We start from the raw sequence: 20287 nt of genomic DNA, 5'->3' as shown, positions 1-20287 counted from the left end.
CCATATAGGCCATATAGGTCATATAGGTCGTATAGGCCATATAGGTCATATAGGCCATATAGGTCATATAGGTCATATAGGTCGTATAGGCCATATAGGTCATATAGGTCATATAGGTCATATAGGTCATATAGCCTCTTCTGCACTGAGAGTTGTTGTTGCGACGTGAATCCCTTGTTTTTCTGCCTCCCTCCCGTATTCAGTGTGTTTAAAACTTTTCGGTGTGTTTCAGCGTCTGATCGAAACTGCCCAATGGGGAGACGACTCCGCCGCCATCGAGCAGCAGCTCATCAGCCACCAGAAGTTTCACAGCTCCATCCAGAGGAGCCCCGAGGTGGACCGGGCCCGGGACGACCTGGTGGGTCCCGCTCGCCTCAGGGTCCACACTGTGTCCTGACCCTCATTCTTTACACTTTAGGGGGAAAACCAGGAATTTGTTGCTGTTGAAAGCAGAAGATCCAAAAAGCCTTTATACGTTGACTTAAATACTTTTCCTGTTCGACAAGAAAACTGAAGAACAGCACATCTGCCCTGGTGACATAATCCTTTTAAATTATGTCATAATGCTAGTGCATGCACACACACTCATGCACGCCAGTCCAGCTGTTTCGCAAAAATATTCAAGTGTGTTGCAGTGTTAAGAAAATAATTTGGATCTGCACCAAAAACGAATCAATTGTTCCTGTACACGTTTGCCTCCTTACAGAGAGTAATTCATTATGAACTAAGTTGAGGGTCTGACTGCCAGACAGAAGGAAACATTAAAGCAATGAATCAATCATCAATCAATCAAATTTTTCCCATATTCACAAATCCAAAATTTGTCACATATTTAGGGTTTAACAATCTGTGTGTGTGTCTGTGTGTGTGTAACTGATCCAGACCATTGCACAGTTCTACTTAACTATTAATAAGGGCATTTATTATTAAAGTGCTTTTAAGGATTAGGTTAAAGCTTATATATATATATATATATATATATATATATAAATATTTTCAGATTGCTTGTAAATTAAAGGGAATTTAAGGGTTATGCAACCCTTAAGTTCTACAGTTTGTTTTTCAACTTTAAGGTGTTTTAAAGGAGCCCCTTTACAAAACATAAGGACAAATCAAGGGATTTATGGCCTTAAATAAGGTTGTTATATTTTCAGTGATAAATTAAGGACAAAGTGACCGTACTTTAAGGGATTTTTATTTACATAGGGCCTCATCTTCACGAGTATTTAAAAATAATAACATCTTTGATCAACAATTCAATACGATTCTCTTCCGTCAGGCCAAGAAAGGAGACAAAGGGAATATTCACGCCCTGGACCAGGAGTGGGACAGTCTCCAGGTGAGTGGAGCTGGAAAACCAATAATACTCATCATCACTTCCTGCTCCGCGTCTCTATTTTAAAACTCCCCCGTCTCTCCCCTCCAGCAAATGTCGTTCGGTCGGACGGAGCAGCTGCGAGAGCTGCAGGAGATCATCCAGGAGATTTCCAAGGAGATCATGTGGGTGAACGACCGGGAGGAGGAGGAGCTGGTGTTCGACTGGGGAGACAAGAACATCGACCAGTACATCCCCAAGAAGCAGGAGGGCTACTCGGTCAGTGCAGACACGTCTCAATCGTCCAATAGAGATTCGTCCGAGTCCATTGACTCTCCTGTGGAAATCCCACCGTGAGCCGAAATGACACTAATGCCTTTTTTTGTTCACGAGGTTAATCTGCGTCTCGTGAGCGAGCAAATCGCCTGAGCCGGATTCGATTCTTTTGGCAGCTGCAGTCAAGTCAGACGCCGCAGAACGTCCCTCCAGCTGCATCTTTAATTTTTCTTCCTGTCCCCAGTGATTCGTAAACCTGTGAAAATTGTAACAAAAATTATTTAAAGGGCCAGTGTGTCATTTTTTGTAATTTTGTGGCTCCATCTGGTGGTAAAGTTGCAAACTGCACGCGAAATTCAACACGACGTAGCAGACGTGGCGACTCACGCGGAGGTCGGGTCCACCTCATGGAACCATATTATCCTCATTCAGAGTTGATTAGAAAATATATGAACACATAGTTATGGACAATATATTCAATTTCTGCGAGTAAGTTCGTCAAATTATTACACACTGTAGCTTTAAACTCAAGATGACTCACAAATATAAAAACTAGGCTTAAATGTATAATATACATTTTTTTGTTGATGTTAATTTCTTTCATTGCTCTGTGTCATTTAAAGGGAGCTGACAAATGAATCTGATGTTAAAAGGTTTTTGTTGCTTTTGTTGATTTTAATGCTAGAAAAATGCAATTTTTTTTGTTTGTTTATCTAAGTCTAGACTGAGTTTACTGTCTATAGGTTGAAAAGGGACCAAACTAAACTAAACCTCCTCCTCCGTGACAGAACCTGATGAGCGCCCTGGAGGACAAGGAGAAGGACCTGAATAAACTCAAAGCCAAAGTGGACGCGCTCCTGAAGAACAACCACCCGGCCTCAGACAAGATCGAGGTGCGCGGACACAAACACATGCGTTCACAAGCGTAGTAAGCAGGAGACTTGTTCTTTTATATCATTCCAGTTCTCTCATGAATCTGTGTGTGTGTGTGTGTGTGGTTCCAGGCGTACAAAGACACGCTGCAGACCCAGTGGAGTTGGCTCCTTCAGATAACCAAGTGCATCGATACTCACCTGAAGGAGAACGGAGCGTACAGCCAGGTAACGCGACCAAACACGCAACTCAGAGACGCTTCAATTCATATTTTATGTGAAAGCCCTGAGATAATTATCAAGGCACCTCCTGCCCTACGAGGCCTTTTAATTAGATTCAGTTGAATTCAAAATGACACTATACATTTTGTCACAACGCAGCTCGTGAGAGGGACAGGGTCGCAACGTGGAACCAGATGCTGGTGGTTAAAACTATAGTCATTTTTTTGTGAAGGTGCAATTAATTGCACCATTCGTACATTTGTAAGGCTGCCTGGTTGATCCTGCCAGTATCATATGCTTGCCTCAAAGATTAAGCCACGCAAGTCAGAGTACAGGCTCATTCAATAATTTATTTATTGGTGCCTTTCAGCTCATTGTTTTGGTGCCGCAACTTTACTGTACACCAACATGCTGACGTGGCAGAACGACATCTTACTTCAAACTGACATGAAGTTGACGCTGAATTCACACATTTAAATTCGAGCCTCGACTCATTCTTTCCATTATTGGAAAAGGAACCTATGATGTCACCTCTCATATCTTGTGTTGTATGAAGTTATGAGTGTGTCTAAACCGTATAAATACACATCCTTCACTGGTATATATTCACTGATGAAAACCCAGGAATAGATAGTAACCTTTACATTGTGTGTGTGTGTGTGTGTGTGTGTGTGTGTGTGTGTGTGTGTGTGTGCGTGTGCGTGTGCGTGTGTGAACAGTTCTTCAAAGAGGCCAACGAGACGTACGGCATCCTGCAGAAGGAGCACGAGACCGTTCGTAGGAAGTTCACCTGTGACAAGAACACGTCTCTGGAGAACCTGCTGGAGCTGGTCCAAGGACTGGAGGTACACACACACACACACGCACACACACACACACACACACACACACACACACACACACACTAACGCACACACACAGCACTGGACTGAAGCATTAAATTCAAGTTTAACACAGGACATGGAAATAGAGAGACTGAAATCTTATATGATGTCATATGATAAGTGACATCACAAAAAAAAATCATGCAAATTACATCATTAAATCAAAAATGCACTTTTCCAGGTCTCTATAACTAGATACACAGCCCTCAAGCTCAAAGGGATCAAAGAATTATTTCTGATCATATGGCAGACGTCATCACAACGTCACTATGAGGTCGGAAAGTGACGTGATGCAACCGACAACGTGATCCACAGCTTATCAATCAATCAATCATCAGATGTTATAGCTTCTTATGCAGAAGAGCTCATTCTGGATCACTGCGTACTGGGGATTTTTTTTTAATTTATGCATCTAAATGATTGAACGATTATGACAGTCGACTGTTTTTTCAGGACAAACCTATGAAACTAGAGGAGACTGCGAACTTTGACCTGTGGCCCCATAAAATGTGGAACTTGTCATGTGACGTCAGTGACCGTGACGCAGTTTTCTGTCCAGTTGTAATCCGTTTATCCTTCAAGCTACAGTCTGTCAGTGATACTGATCCGCAAACTGAATGTGTGTGCAGAGGGAGAAGGAGAAGATCATGGACAACAAGAGGCAGGTGCAGCATCTGGTCAACAAGTCGAAGAGCATCGTGAGACTGAAGCCCAGGAACCCCGAGGACAAGAGCAGCAGCCAAGTCATCGTCAAGGCTCTGTGCGACTTCAAGCAAGACCAGGTGAGTTTCCCCCCGACCGGGGTATCCCAAGGCGCTTAGCGACCGGCGCTCCCCTCGGACGCGAGCCGTCCAGATATTGCTCGCGTGTGGAGCCGGGCGTGATTCCGCCGTGTCCCTGTCCCCCGTCGTGTCTCTGCAGAAGGTGATCTGCAAGGACAACGAGGCCATCCTGAATGACAACAGTCAGCGCAGCAAGTGGGAGGTGACCGGCCCGGGGGGACTGGACATGCTGGTGCCGTCCGTGTGTCTGATCATACCGCCGCCCAACCCCATCAGCGTCAGCCTGGCTCACAAGTAAGTCGCGCAGGTGTCGACGGACAGTAACCTGGCCGCAAAGAGAGAAATGGTGGAGAATGGTTTCTTTCGGGGCGGAGTGAAGGTTTTCGAAAATGTCCCTCTCCGTGTCGTCCGAAGGAACGAGCAGTACTACGGGGCCATCCTGTCCATCTGGAATCAGCTGTACATCAACGCCAGGAGTCTCATCGCCTGGCAGTACTGTCTCCTGGATATCAGAAGCATCAACTCCCTCAACATATCCATGGTAAGTGTGATGAATGACTGTCTCCGAAATCGCTCTTGGAACAAATGTTGTTCCGAACATTTTCCGTAACTGTATATATATATACATATATACAATATATATATATTGTCTGGCAACCTGCCACCTTCAACTAAAATCACCAGTTTCACAACATGATACCACTCTGATTCTCAGACTACGTAAAAATGAACCCCCCAAAAAACTGATATGTCATCAACTCATCTATATTACAAGTTAATATCATCATTGTTGTAATGGAAATGGTTTAACTTATGTTTCTCTGACGGCTCTTCTCTCTCTTCTCTCTCTCTGTGTGTGTGTGTGTGTGTGTGTGTGTGTGTGTGTGTGTGTGTGTTCAGCTGGCCAAGATGCGTCCTGAGGAGTATCGCCTGATGATCAAGAACCTGGAGACTCACTGGGAAGAGTTCAAGCGCAGCTACCTCGGCTCGCAGATGTTTGCCGACGAGGACAAGAGCAACATGGAGAAGCAGTTCACCGGCGCCCAGGCCCGCTACGACCAGCTGGTGGTGGAGCTGCCGACCTACAGTCAGTATTACGAAAAACACTGTGTGACCAATGCAAATGAAATGCTCTTTGTTGAGATCGATGACTGCTGCAGTGCCAATGTTTCATTGGTATGTAGTTCTGTAATAGCCTGGGACCCAGACTCGCGGTCTGGATCATCCTCCATTGGAAAGTGATTTTCCCACCGACTGAAAACTTGTCGGTCCAATCAAAACCGACCATCTGATAACGGGCGGGGTTTATACCGCAAACGCGGAGGGAAGCGACTTTCGAAAACAACCAAGATGGCTGCCGCAGATGAACGAGCATTTGACTAAAAGCGCCCGATGTTTTTCCCACGAAAGCGGCGACACTCGTTCACAGACGTCGTGGAATCATCATCACAGACATCGCAGACATCACATCATCCCCTCTCTGCTCTGGTCTGTTGACATTTTGCGTCGCTCAACAGACGTCGCGTGATTGGTCCGCGTCCGTCGGCGAGGACAAACCGACAGGTCCCAGACTAATACGCATTTGAGTATTAGTCTGGCTATGCCAGGCTAGTTCTGATGATAATGACTCTTCAAAACAGCTGTTACAAAGAAGGACAAATATTACGCAATCAAATTATCTATGATTTTTGCCATTTAGTCTTTAGTAGAGTAGAGCCATGTCAGAGGCTGATTACAATATCCAAATTTGACATGTATCAAAATCTGAAAAATAAAATAAAGATTTCAGTCTTTTCAAACTACAAACTACTTTTGTCATTGTGAACAATTTAGGTGCAAAACAAGTCCCACCATTTTGTAATAATTTTATTTCATATCTCCATTGATTGTACATTTTTCGGCTTATCGCGTAACAGCTGGAACATCTTTGAACGCTCTTTGCCGTCCGACTGGTTTGTTTCTACTGTACACTCTCCTTTGGCTGTTTCATCTCATAAAACATATCTTGTGTCTCCCCTCAGTCGCACATCAGGAAGAAGTAGTGGCACAGGAATCAGCCGGGCAGCAGCAGGAACGAGCTGCCGCGGAGGCGGAGGCGGAGGCGGAGGCCTGGAGGCTGGAGGAAGAGCGGCGGAAAGCGGAGAGGAAGAAGCTGGCGGCGAGGAAAGCGGACGTGAAGAAGGAGGTGAAAGTGACCAAGACAGAGCCGCCGAAGAAGAAGGTGCAGGTGTCCTCCTCAACCTCCCGCAGCCTATCAGATCTGCAAGCGCTCAGACTGAGGCTGGAGGCGGCCGAGGGCTCGCTGAGCCAGCACGTTCACATCTGCCTCGGGGACGACGGGGCGCACGAGTGCGGCCTCAGGATCACACAGTTGGAGGTGGACACGCAAATTCAGAAGGAGACGCAAGACCGACAAGCGTGTAGCATTGAAAAGTTGTCTTACACCATATTCACTGGGAGTGAACACAACTGTATTTGTCTGCTTTCTTTTAGGGGGAGCAGCGCGACATAGACTCGATTCGTGAGGAATACTCACGTCTGAGGGAGCATATCCTGAAGGAGCTGGAGGGCATGAAGGATTCAGATAAAGCCCAGTTCCTCCGCAGCGAGTTGGGCAGCACCAACGAAAGACTGGGCAGCCTGGATAGCAGCTATGCTGCTTTCCTACAGAGGTACAAAACAAAACCAAAAATTCTTAATTCACGAGGTCCTTGACTCTCCAACTCAGGAAGTCCTCGACTCTCTCTTATCGACCGGATATCCTCTCACTTATCCAGTCAATAAGATCAAATAAGAAAATCCTTTATTATTCCAACAAGGGGAAAATTTGTTTTGTTGCAGCAGCAAAGGGAATTGTACAAATAAGGAGACGCAATAGATGAGTAAACATGCAGCATAAACATAAGGAAATATGGAAATGGCAATAATGTTTACAATGTAAACAGGATAGCTAATAGAAATATATTGAAATTGCATATGAATCTAATTTGCAACATATTAGAGCAACAATTCGGCCTTTGGTCTTTTGGAGTTTGGAAGAAGTTTCAAATTAGTTTAAGCCTGGTTTGCACTGGAGCTGAAGACATAAAACATGGGATCATTGGCTTAGAAATACACAACAATACTAAATGGGTGCTGGGGAAATATTTTTTTTGTAGATTTTGTATGTCAAAAGAAAAGCAGGGGACCCAGTAATGATCCTTGTGGGGCGCCTCCAACAACGTTCTAGTTTCTTGATTGGAAACCATCGGTGGAAAGATATGTTATGCACATTTACACCCACAAATTAACAGGAAGATATTATGACACAAACCTCACCCACACCATCTATAAAAAAAAACACTGCATCTCATCTCCCTGCGATGACGTCCTTCTCCGCCTCTCGTTGATCTCTACCATCTACATCAGGCTGCAGGCTCTAATGGACATGCTGGAGAGTGTGGCCCGAGCGGAGGACATCGTGAAAGTTAACGAGGCGAGACTGACGGAGAAAGATACAACCTCTCTGTCGCCGAGTGAAGTGGAGGATTATATATCGGAGCTGAAGGTGTTGTATAAGACGTCCTGTTTTCACACTTCTCTGCGTGGGGAATTTGGAGCTTTAGTCTAAATTCAACTGTTGTAGACATTTCAGCTTCACGACTCGGCTTAATTTTTGCCGTTCATGTGTAGAATATCAAAGCAGAGCTGGATCAGAAGAAGGAGGTCGTGGCCGCCATGGAGGCCCAGTTGGCCAATGCGAGCCACTGGAACGGCCAAGTGGTCGGTACCTTCCACAGGTGTGACCTGATGCTGTCCAAATACACTGAGCAGGTGGGACTGCTGTTGGACCGCTGGAGACGAATCCAGGGACAGATCGACATGAGGTACAGTAGGTCTCTCTCTCTCTCAACTGAAGTCTGGGTCAGGGGTCAACCAGTTAACACTTTCAGAGCCAATTCGATTAGAGCTTTGTGTACAAGCGAAATCCCTCTCAGACTTCCTGTCTATATTTTCCAAATTGGAACGGTTATCAAAGTGCCTCTTGAGAGAGATGCTGAATTCATTGCGACCTCCTCCTGAATCTTGTGTCGACAGATTCCAGGATCTGCAGCTGTATCTGCCCCAGCTACAACACTACAAGCAAACCAGCAGCTCCTTTGATGAATGGATCGATGCCACGCGGAAAAAACAGGACGCCCTGCAGGCCACCAAGATAGACAACGTCCAAACACTGAAAGACAACATCAACAACCAGAAGGTCCGCTGCTCGGCCCTTGGTTTGCTCTCGATTAGCTTGCTTACCCTGCTGTCGGTCTACTTCCATCTGACGAATCTTGATATCGTTGCTTTTCAAGGCACTGAACATGGAAATCAAAGCGAGGAGAGAGACATTGGACAGTGTGCTGAAGGACAACGAGGCCTGTGTGACTTCTGTCAAGGTAAGGACGCAGGTTGTGTCCAGCACAAGCAGGATTTTCACTTTAGAATTTAAAGCCTCCGTGGCCGGTGACGGTCGTGGCCAGAGGCTTTATGTTTTCAGGTTGTTCATCCTCCTTTATGTCCGTCCCATTCCTGTACAATCCTAATGTGACTGTGTGTCTTTACAGGACTATGAGGCATACCTCGCCTCTTACACATCTGGCCTGGAGACTTTGCTCAACATCCCGATCAAGAGGACAATGCTGAAGTCCCCATCAATGGATCTCAATCAGGAGGTAACTGCACTCCAGTGGAACCCAACACGGGACCCACCAGTACTAGAATAAAAATATGTTTTCTGTTTGAGAGGTTAGAGGGGATGAGGTCAAAATTCACTGAGATGACTGATGTGATTTAATTCCTCGACTTTGCTCTTTCTCTGTTTTCCAGGCAACACATCTCCAGACGCGTTACATGGAGTTGTTCACCCTCTCTGGTGACTACTACAAATACCTGGGAGAGCTGCTCAAAAACATGGAGGAGCTCAAGGTACTGATCTTTGAATATTTGTGCTTGCTTTATATATATATATATTTATTTTATTTTTTTAAATGTTTGCTTCCTTTGTTTGTTTTAAACTTTTAACCAATGAAAAAAAAGTCTAAATCTGTCATATTTATATCATAATAATCAGTTGATGTTCAGTTTAGTTAAGTTACATTTTAAAATTGAATGGCACAAACCTCCGCTAAGGCTAACGCCCTATCTCCGCATCTTAAAGAAAGTTTAAAAAAATATATCTCGGATCCACCCGTTTATTTCGTATTCCACAAAATTTCGTAGAAATCGATGAAAACATAATTTAACAACCTTCGCAAAGGAATTTAAGTTTAAGTTAAGTTACATTCCAAATTAAGTTAAGCAACATTTCACGAAGTTGGGTGAAGAAGTTATAACCATTTGAATCAGTTGATTAAGTAGCTGTTTGTGAAGTGTTGTGTTTTCCTTACATCCAGATGTTCTTGAGTACAGTTCATAAAACTACCTCTGCTTTCATCTTTGTTTTGTCTTGCTTCCAGATGCGCAACACCAGGATTGACCTGTTGGAGGAAGAGCTTCGCCTGCTGAAGGAGGACATGCAAGACCGCAACTCCAAGAACAAATCACTGGAAGACAGTGTCGCCCGCTACCAGCTGGAGCTGTCCCAGTCCCAGAACCAGCTGCTGTCGATGGAGGAAGTCAAGCAAAACACGGCGCTCCAGTGCAACTCCACCAAGGAAAGCCTAGAGACCACTCAGAACCAGCTGGCAGACCTCAACGATCAGGTGGGGCGACTCAACTACTCGCTTGAGGAAGAAAAGAGTAAGAGGAGGCTGGCAGAGGAGCGCTACACCCAGCAGCAGGAGGAGTATGAGTCAGTGCTGAGGAAGAGGCAGAAGGAGCTGGAGACGGTCAGCTGGTCCAAGGTGGAGGTGGAGAAGAGCGTGGTCACTAAGGATCACGAGATCGAACAGCTGCGGCAGCAGCTGGCGGAGGAGGCAGCGAGGATTAAGGAGCTACTGAAGGAGATATCAAAGGTAAGGAGCCAATGCAGTGCCGAGGTCAGTAACTTAAAGCTGAGCTACGAATCCCACGTCAGCGTCAGTCGCACAGACATTCAGAGACTGGCGGCCCTGAGGGATGAGGATACAGCTGAGCTCCGGCTGCAGTATGACAGGATGGAGGCGGAGAGGAAGGATATGGAGGAGGAGCTCAGGAGGCTCAGGATGTCTTTCAGCCAGGCTGAGGACCAAAAGAATAGGGCAGAGGAGGAAGCCCACAGTCAGCGTGCTGTCATCACGGAGGAAGGGCGCAGGAGGAGAGAGCTGGAGAGTCAGGTGGAGGTGCTGATGAGGCAGAGAGACAAGGAGAGCAGCAAGTACAGAGAAGAGCTGGCGGAGGTCATGAACGCCCTGCAGGAAAAGACTGAGCAGCTGGTCTACGTCACACATACTCTAGAGGAGGAGACCCGCAGGAGAAAGACCACAGAGGAAGGGCAGGATGTGCTTGAAGAGAGTCTGGCCCAGCTGCAGGTGAAGCTAACCAATTTGTCAAAAGCTGGGACCCAGCTGAGGGAGTGCCAGGGGGAGCTTGAGAAGATGCGGTCAGAGCTGGAGATGGAGAGCAGGGAGCGAAGCAGGGTAGAACAAAACGTGAGCAGGCTACAGGGACGCATCAAGGACCTGCAGACCGTGAGGGATGGGCTGGAGAGCCAGGTGGAGAATCTGAGGAAGGCCAGCCAAGACGAAGTGGCCAGAAGAAGGCAGGTGGAAACAGAGCTGGAAAAGACCACCATGACGATGACAGAGTACACGAGCACCATCGCCGCTCTACGCCAGAGCCAAGAACAAGCCAGCACGTCAGGAAAGAGAGGTGAAGAAGAGCGTCAAAGGTTGCAGGAGGAGCTGGAGAGAAGCTCGAGACAAAGCAAGACCTCTGCAGAGCACACGGCCAAGCTGAGTGCTGAGCTGAAGGCTCTGCAGCGGCAACTCCTCCAGGAGCAGGCGCGAGTCAAGGAGGCAAACCTTCTTCTTTACAAAACCACGGAGGAAAAAATGAAGGAAGTAAACGAGAACTCCGCTGAGCTTCAAAGACTGAAGGAGATGACAGAAACCCAGACCAAGGAGAGGCTGGGGCTGGAGGAGGAGCTAAGAAAAGCAAGACATGATAAAGAGGAACTGTTGAAATCCAAAAAGGGAAGTGACGATGAGCTCTCCTCCCAGATCACTGCCCTGGACCTGCAGCTAAAGGCCAGTGAGCGGAGCAATGTAGAGTACCGTAACCTGGTCTCAGAGCTCTCCTCCGAGAGGGAGAAACTCAAGCTGGAGACTGAGCGAATACAAAAGATGGCCACTGAGGTACATGGAAGTTTGGCACTTAGGCCTGGACTGTTCTCGTCTTTCCAAATCAAATCAGAGTCCTGCTGTGGAACAATCCAGTAGCTGAACCTGTCTGTAGCCAAACTTTTGCTTGCATGCTTGCTAAAACATCTGTAGATGCCTTTCCCCCCCAGTAACTCTGATTTGAACACATACATCTGTATGTGTTTGAATTACCTTGCATGTCAATCGCTTGCATGCAACATCCTCAGTGACATCACTACTGCCGGTCCTCCAGTCTAATGCAGTTTCAATGTTGTTGTCGCATCGCAATGGTCTTACTGGACACATTTTGCTAGATTTGTGAAAACGGCACAGGTGGACACTTAAAAGAAATAATTCATATTTAAACTATTTAAGGAACCTCTTCTTGCAGTTTGAGATCCGACAATCTATTTGTGCTGTTTTGCAAATTTACAGAATGTCCACAGTTACTATTCCAATCTGAACAAAGTCATAGTCAAAGAGGCTGGTCTGCTTATGTTGTAGTTGCTGTAAACAATTTAGTGTTCATATGGGTATTTTTTTTTGCAGGACTGGGAAAGTTGATTCCACAAAGAATATCAAAGAAATTTGAGTGTTTTAATTATCTAGTTTTCAACTGGATAATGTTCTTTAAAAATGGAATACTGTAATACCATTGTCCAGATACTATTACTTCCCAGTCTTGTAAGATATTGTTTGTTTTCATGTTTTTCTTGGGAATTAGCAGTTTGCGTAATACAATGCTAACTCAACAAGCAAAACAAATGTTGGCGGAATGCACACAGACTCGTATCTGTCATTATCATTAATAACAGCAACATTTTTTTAAATGGTTTTAGATTGAAAATTTTGACATCTTCTGTCTATTTTCTTAACATTTTAAATTAATACAAATGAAGAATGGTGGATTCACAGCAAGCACAGAAAATGATTTGTTGATTTGAATCTTCTGTTGCATCTAATTAAGACAAACCTCAATGTTGGATATATTTCTATATTATGCTGCTGGAAAAAAATGAATAGAGCATGTATGTGTGCGGCCCGCCTTTACGCACATCCAGTATAATTGATTATATGACTGTATGCTTTGATGTAAAATGCAAAAAAAGTTAGTCCTTGACACAATGTAAATTCATCAATGCATCTCATCATTGACAAACCTTTTCTCTCTGCTTTATTCCCCTCTGCAGACAACAGCCACGATGAATTCCTATCAGTCACAGTACAGTGAGATTGTAAAGGAGAGAGATGCTCTGTTGCTGAAATTGCAATCGTCCGATAAGGACAAAGATCGCTCCCTAGGGCTAGAAGAGGAACTCAATCGCATTAAACTGTCCCTCGATTCTGAGGTTCGCAATAAACAACATCTACAGGATGAGAACGAAAGGGTAAAGAAGGATTTAAGTTACTGGAAGGACCAATATGAGGGCAAGCAGAGTCTGATCAGGCAATATGACACAGACAAGGAGCGTATGGAGAGGGAAAAGAGCTCTTTGAAAAGTGAGATTGAAAGGCTAATGAGGGAACTCAGGGAGCTTGAGGAGACATATAAAAATAGGCTGTTAGCCATCCAGAAAGAACTGCAAGATGTGACCATAGTCAGAAAAAACATGGAGACCGAACTTAAGAGCGCTAGAGAGCCCCCAACCTTGGATGGTGCAACTTTGATTTTTGATGGAGTCCGAAAGCCAGTTACAGCAAACCAGCTACTTGACTGTGGTGTGTTAGACAAGCTAACATTTGACCAGCTTGTGAAGGGGCAAAAGACTGTCCCCGGGGTATCTGTCGACAAAAAAATCAGCCTTAAAGGGACAGGCCCGATTGCTGGCGTGGTTGTTGAAAGTCCAAAAGGTCATGGTTCCATCAGTGGACCTCTCCACAAAATGACTTTCACCGAAGCCAAGACAGAGAATCTCCTGCCACCAGATAGCGTTGACCTACTACTGGATGCTCAGGCTGCCACAGGCCACATCATTGACCCGAGAACAAACCAGAAGTTGACAGTTCAGGAGGCATGTGATCAAGGTGTAGTTGATGAAGAGGACAGAGAGAGGTTGTTAGCAGCAGAAGCCGCAGCTGTAGGATATGGTGGCCCTGGCACAAGCAAACCCATTTCAGTATATCAGGCCATGAAGAAAGGACTGGTTGACAAGAGCACAACACTACGTCTGCTACAAGCCCAGGAGTCTGTGGGAGGCATTCTAGATCCTGTACTTAGTGTGTTCCTTCCCAAAGACACAGCCATTAAGCGTGATCTAATTGATGATGACATAAATCGTGCTTTGAATAAGAGGCCTGAGCTCTACCTGGACCCAGACAGTGAGAAAGGTACTACTTATAAGGCAATGAAGAAGAGATGTAAGGTAGATCCGCACACCGGCCTTCTGCTTCTTCCTGTCTCTGATAAGACAGACCCGTCAAAACTTGTCTTTGATGGAGTTCGGAAACCTGTCACAGCCAAGCAACTGCTTGATTGTGGAGTCCTTGACAAGCCAACACTTAAAGACCTAGAAAAGGCCAAGAAAACTGTCCCAGATGTGTCTGTAGAGAAAAATGTCAATCTGAAGGGGACTGGACCCATTGCTGGTGTTTTAGTAGGGAGTCAAGGCAAAATGTCCTTATCAGAGGCTAAGAAACAAATGCTTCTGAGTAATGGTTGTGCAGATTTGCTTCTGGAAGCCCAGGCGGCCACAGGCCACATCATTGACCCTATAAACAATAAGAAGCTGACAGTAGAGGAAGCATGTGCCAGAGGACTGGTGGATATTAGAGATCGAGACAAATTATTGGCAGCAGAGGCCGCTGCCATGGGATACAAGGATTCGAGCGCATCCAAGCCTCTATCAGTGTTTGAGGCTATGAAGAAGGGAATAATTGACAGGAATACGGGGCTACGTCTCCTGCAAGCCCAGGAGTCAGTGGGAGGAATTCTAGATCCCAGTCTCAGTGTGTTTCTACCTAAAGACACAGCAATCAAGCACAACCTTTTAGATGAAAACCTTCGTAATGCTCTTAACAAGAGTCCTGCTTGTTACCTTGACCCAGACACTGAACAGGATGTCAGCTATGGGGCATTGAAGAAAAGATGCAAGACAGAACCCCACACAGGTCTCCTGCTTTTGCCAATCACTGAAAAGCTAGATTCTTCCAAACTCATCTTTGATGGTGTACGTAAACCAGTAACAGCACAGCAGTTGCTGGATTGCGGAGTGCTCGACAAACCAACATTTAACCAGCTAATAAAGGGTGAGAAAACTGTCCCAGAGGTGTCTGTGGATAAGAAGGTATTTCTTAAGGGAACAGGATCAATTGCCGCTGTGGCAGCTGGACCTTTAGGGAAAATGTCTTTATCTGAAGCCAAGAGACAGATGCTTATGCCCACAGATAGTGCAGATATGCTACTGGATGCTCAGGCTGCCACAGGCCACATAATTGACCCCAAAACCAATCAGAAGCTGACAGTAGAGGAAGCATGTGCCAGGGGAGTGGTGGACAATAGGGATCGAGACAGACTCTTGGCAGCAGAAGCTGCTGCTGTGGGCTTCCGGGATCCTAGCACTGCTAAGCCAGTTTCAGTGTCTGAGGCAATGAAGAAGGGATTAATTGACAGGAAGACTGGGCTACGCCTTCTGCAGGCCCAGGAGTCTGCAGGGGGCATTCTAGATCCCAACCTCAGTGTGTTCCTCCCGAAAGAAATAGCTATAAAACGCAATCTTTTGGATGAAGACCTCTTGTATGCGCTAAACCAGAGTCCTAAATATTATCTTGACCCAGACACTGAGCGTGATGCTAGCTATGGGGCTTTAAAGAAAAAATGCAAAACAGAGTCACACACAGGCCTAATTATTCTGCCAATCACTGAGCGGAAGGACCCTTCCAAACTAATGTTTGAAGGGGTCCGCAAGTCAGTCTCAGCACAGCAGCTGTTTGAATGTGGAGTCATTGACAAGCCAACTTTTAACCAGCTAGTGAAAGGGGAGAAAACGGTTCCAGAGGTATCTGTGGAAAAGATGGTTTATCTGAAGGGTACTGGACCTATTTCTGGAGTGATGGCAGGGCGTCAAGGAAAAATATCTTTGTCAGAAGCGAAGAAACAGAAGCTTCTGCCTGATGATTGTGCAGATTTGCTGTTGGAAGCTCAGGCTGCAACAGGCCACATCATTGACCCTAAAACTGATAACAAGCTGACAGTAGAGGAGGCATGTGCTAAAGGAGTGGTAGACATTAGTGATCGAGACAGATTGTTGGCAGCAGAGGCTGCTGCTGTGGGATACAAGGATCCTAGTTCTGGCAAGCCTCTTTCAGTGTTTGAGGCCATGAAGAAGGGGCTAATTGACAGGAACACTGGGCTACGCCTCCTTCAGGCCCAGGAGTCAGTGGGGGGAATTCTAGATCCTAATCTCAGTGTGTTCCTGCCAAAAGACACAGCTATCCAACGCAACCTTTTGGATGAAAACCTCCGTCATGCTCTAAAACTGAGTCCGGCTTGTTACCTTGACCCAGAACCTGAGAATGATGTCAGTTATGGGACTTTGAAGGAAAGATGTAAGACAGAGCCTCGCACAGGCCTACAACTTTTGCCCATCTCTGAGACTTTTGACCCCACCAAACTACTTTTTGACGGTGTCCGTAAAACAGTCACAGCACAGCAGTTGCTTGAATGTGGGGTGCTGGATAAACCTACTTTGCACCAACTTATAAAAGGGGAGAAAACTGTCCAAGATGTTTCTGTTGATAAGAGGGTCTTCCTGAAGGGGACAGGGTCAATTGCTGGTGTTGCTGCTGGACCTTTAAAGAAAATGACCTTTACAGAGGCAAAGAAACAGAATATTATGTCTTCTAGCTGTGCTGATTTGCTACTTGACGCCCAGGCAGCTACAGGCCACATCATTGACCCCAAAACTAATCAGAAACTGACAGTAAAAGAAGCATGTGCCAGAGGAGTAGTGGATAAAGGGGATGAGTCAAAGTTATTTGCAGCTGAGGCTGCCGCCATAGGTTACAGAGACCCAAATACTACCAAGCTCCTGTCAGCAGGCCAGGCCATGAGGATGGGATTAATTGACAAGGACACAGCTTTACGTATACTTCAGGCTCAAGAGTGTGTAGGGGGAATTTTGGACCCCGCCATCAGTGTTTTCCTACCGAAAGACATTGCTATGGATCGGGGTCTCATAGATGATGACCTATACCAGGCCCTGAATCAAGGTCCTAAGTGTTATCTGGACCCAGAATCCCAACAAGCAAGCACATATGTATCTCTGAAGAAAAAATGTAAAGCTAATCCAAGCACAGGTCTTTTGTTTCTACCTGAAACTAAAGAGCAATTTACTGTCCGGGGGCTCAGGGAACCGGTGTCAGTCGCAGATCTGGTCGATGCAAACCTGCTGAAACAGTCTGATATAGACCTACTAAACAAAGGCAAGTTAACAAGTAAGGAGATTGAAGACCGTCTGCACACCTACCTTAGAGGTTCCGCCTGCATAGCAGGAGTTTATGATGAAGCCAACGATAAAGTTATGCCCATCTATCAGGCCATGAAAGATAAGCTGTTGCGACCTGGGACTACCCTGGAACTGCTTGAGGCCCAGGCTGCCTCAGGTTTTATAATTGATCCCATCAACAACCTGTATTTGACTGTTAGTGAAGCCTATAATAAAAGACTCTTTGGGCCAGAGTTTAAGGATAAGCTGCTTGCAGCAGAGAGAGCTGTGACTGGTTTCAAAATGCCTGGTACAGACAAGATTATCTCTCTCCTTCAGGCCATGGAGAGAGGTATAGTGGAGAAAGGTCATGGCATCCGTCTACTAGAGGCCCAAATTGCCAGTGGTGGTATCATTGATCCTGAACACAGTCATCGCATTGACGTGAATGTAGCCTATAAGAGAGGTTACTTTGATGAAAAAATGAACAAGATCCTGACAGATGAGGATGATGATACCAAGGGTTTCTTTGACCCCAACACGGAGGAAAACCTTACCTATCTGGACCTTAAGAAACGCTGTATTACAGATAAGAAGACCGGCCTTTTTCTTCTGCCTATCGTGGACAAGAAAAAGTTAGAGTCAACTCACAAGAACACTATGAGAACGAGGAGAGTGGTAATTGTGGATCCAGAAACTAATAACGAGATGACGGTTCGTGAAGCATATGACAAAGGGTATATTGACTACGACACTTATCTGGAGCTGTCCCAGCAGGAGTGTGAGTGGGAGGACATCACCACCACTGCTCCAGATGGTTCTGTACGGTTGGTTATCAATGACAAGAAGACTGGAAAACAGTATGACATTAATGATCTGCTTGAAAAGCGAGTTATTGACCATACAGTTCTAGATCAGTACCGCTCACATACCATCACCCTCGCTGAATTTGCAGATATTATCACTAAAAAGACAAAACCTGGATCACTTTCATCATCATCATCATCAACAACCTCAAAACCATCTGCTTTATCTTCAGTGACAGCCTCATCATTAACTTCAAGAACATCAGCATCTTCAGTTACATCTTCATTGACATCATCATCAACTTTAAGAACATCAGAAGCCTCAATGACATCATCATCATCAGTTGTGCCGAGACCCTTATCACCCACTCTAGCCAAGATGACCACAACAAGAACTACCACTATCACAGAGCGTGGTGGTAAAATGAGCAGTTTTGCTCCAGACTCACCTGACTCCCTTAAGCATAAAGCCAGCATGTCTATCACTCTGGCCTCTCCTGTTGAGGCAGTGGGTGAACAGGAACCTGTGGGTGCCATCTTTGACACAGAGTCTCTAGAGAAGATAACCATCATGGAGGCTGTAAATCGTGGTCTGTTGGATTCAATCACTGGTCTGAGACTGCTGGAGGCCCAAGCCTGCACTGGAGGAATCATCAATCCCACAACTGGCAGTAGGCTTGGCATCCGAGAGGCCTCCCGCCAGGGCATAATAGATGACGACTTTGCCACCAAGCTCAAGCCTGCACAGAAAGCCTATTTTGGCTTTGAGGATGTAAAAACCAGGAAAAAGATGTCTGCCGCTGAGGCCTTGAAGGAGATGTGGCTGCCACATGAGGCAGGGCAGAGGTTCTTGGAGTACCAGTTTGTAACTGGGGGGCTTTATGACCCAGAAGTGGGCTGCAGAAGATCCATAGAGGATGCTTTGAAAATGGACTGGCTGGATGTGAGATCAGCCCAGAAGCTCCAAGACATCAGACACCACACAAAGAATCTGACCTGCCCCAAGAGCAAACTTAAGATCTCTTACAAGGAGGCTCTGGATAATTGCCTGGTGGAGGAAAGCACTGGGGTTAGAATGCTCCAGGCATCAACTGTGTCCTCAAGAGGGATCAGCAGTCCATACAATGTCAGCTCTGCCCCAGGATCCACCACAGGCTCCAGGAGTGGCTCACGACGAAGCTCCCGCAGGAGCAGCGTGGACCTGGGCACTCCCACCTCCTCCTCATTAACGACTCGCTACTGTCATACAAGCTTTTCCAACTTCTCCAGCCATTAAATCATGCAAAGAAAGGGTCATGTACATGCAAGCTCTTATCTTGCAACTGAATCATCTATTTTTAATGTTTGGAAAAGCAACTGAGTTAAAGAATAGAAATGTGTGAGTTGTGTATGAGGAGAAAAATTCAAGTTTAACATTTAAAATTCTTGAACTTTTTAAATAGTTTTATGTTTTAGGTTTGGTGTTGCTATGCTTTTGAAATGCTGGGTCCAATGACCATGAACACTATAATGAGAATGGATTTTATTATTAATACAAGTCATCTTAAGGTATTTGGTTTGAAAATGAAGTGTTTGTTATTATGAATGTTGGTGCCCCCTAAAATAGGCTTAAAAATAATGGCCAAACTCTCGCATGGACATATTTCAAATCTGTTTTTTAGGATCTTTTTTGAATATAACTACTTTTTAAACCTTGCATTGGTAAGATAAATTAAGGGTAGTATGTTTACATTTATTTGACATTAAAATATCCTGTTTTGTGCGAGGAGGGATGCATGGCTGGGTTGCATTTATTAGCTTAACAATTCTTTTCTTTTTTTTTACTGGATCAGTTGTTAACCATTGTTCCTTGTACTTTCATGCTTAAACTTTTGTAACTTTCTCAGTATCTCACAATAAAAAAAACCTAACGTTTGAGTCTGTGGCTTCATGTACTGTTCTTAATCATAGTCAGTTTCACGCAGAGGCTTAAACGCTGTTGAGATTTTAATATTCTCAGTTTGGGTGGTTGCTGTAAGAGCCCACAGCGTTTAACAGAATAAAATGGCATCAATTAAAGATAAAACATTTAGCCAGTGTTGGGTGAATATTCTTACTGTATTGGTGTGTTTGATCATGGAACATGTACTACATGAAATTCATCAGTCAGTGACAAGAGTAGAAAATCAGGAAGGTCAGGTCACGTTGGGCTAAAGGGAGACATCAACTGTAAGCTATGTCAAATTCAAGAGTGTCAAAGTTACAAGCAAAGGTTAAAGTTACTGAACATGTTCGGGAAACACCAGACAAGCTTGTGAAGATGAGGCTGCGAGCACATCGAAGGAGAGATGGAAATAATTGGGTGCAGGAATTCACATGAAAGGGATTTTTATACACGGGTAAAATCATTGCTATCTTTTTTTT

At 45.2% G+C, this 20287-nt stretch overlaps 1 protein-coding gene across 2 annotated transcripts in view; it reads left to right on the top strand.

The window, feature by feature from the left end:
• The window catches only part of LOC118317876 (desmoplakin), a 23119-nt gene extending 3318 nt beyond the window's left edge, over nt 1-19801 (top strand). Inside the window, exons 5-24 of one of the 2 annotated variants that reach the window (XM_035646948.2) lie at nt 233-358; nt 1280-1339; nt 1427-1594; nt 2380-2484; nt 2596-2691; nt 3405-3530; nt 4199-4351; nt 4491-4645; nt 4766-4892; nt 5252-5438; nt 6373-6728; nt 6845-7023; nt 7760-7898; nt 8024-8217; nt 8429-8591; nt 8689-8772; nt 8941-9048; nt 9203-9301; nt 9832-11649; nt 12846-19801. In XM_035646948.2, the coding sequence (XP_035502841.2) occupies nt 233-358; nt 1280-1339; nt 1427-1594; nt 2380-2484; nt 2596-2691; nt 3405-3530; nt 4199-4351; nt 4491-4645; nt 4766-4892; nt 5252-5438; nt 6373-6728; nt 6845-7023; nt 7760-7898; nt 8024-8217; nt 8429-8591; nt 8689-8772; nt 8941-9048; nt 9203-9301; nt 9832-11649; nt 12846-19160 (10758 nt within the window). In that variant the 3' untranslated portion in view covers nt 19161-19801. The remainder of the gene's footprint in view (nt 1-232; nt 359-1279; nt 1340-1426; nt 1595-2379; nt 2485-2595; nt 2692-3404; nt 3531-4198; nt 4352-4490; nt 4646-4765; nt 4893-5251; nt 5439-6372; nt 6729-6844; nt 7024-7759; nt 7899-8023; nt 8218-8428; nt 8592-8688; nt 8773-8940; nt 9049-9202; nt 9302-9831; nt 11650-12845) is intronic. The other variant, XM_035646953.2, reaches the window with a different exon arrangement.
• Nucleotides 19802-20287: the final 486 nt, after the last annotated feature.

The sequence above is a fragment of the Scophthalmus maximus genome, chromosome 13 (genome assembly GCF_022379125.1).
Source record: "Scophthalmus maximus strain ysfricsl-2021 chromosome 13, ASM2237912v1, whole genome shotgun sequence".
NCBI lineage: Eukaryota > Metazoa > Chordata > Actinopteri > Pleuronectiformes > Scophthalmidae > Scophthalmus > Scophthalmus maximus.
The sequence above is the reverse complement of the archived record's forward strand: the minus strand, read 5'-3'. Positions and strand labels throughout refer to the sequence as shown.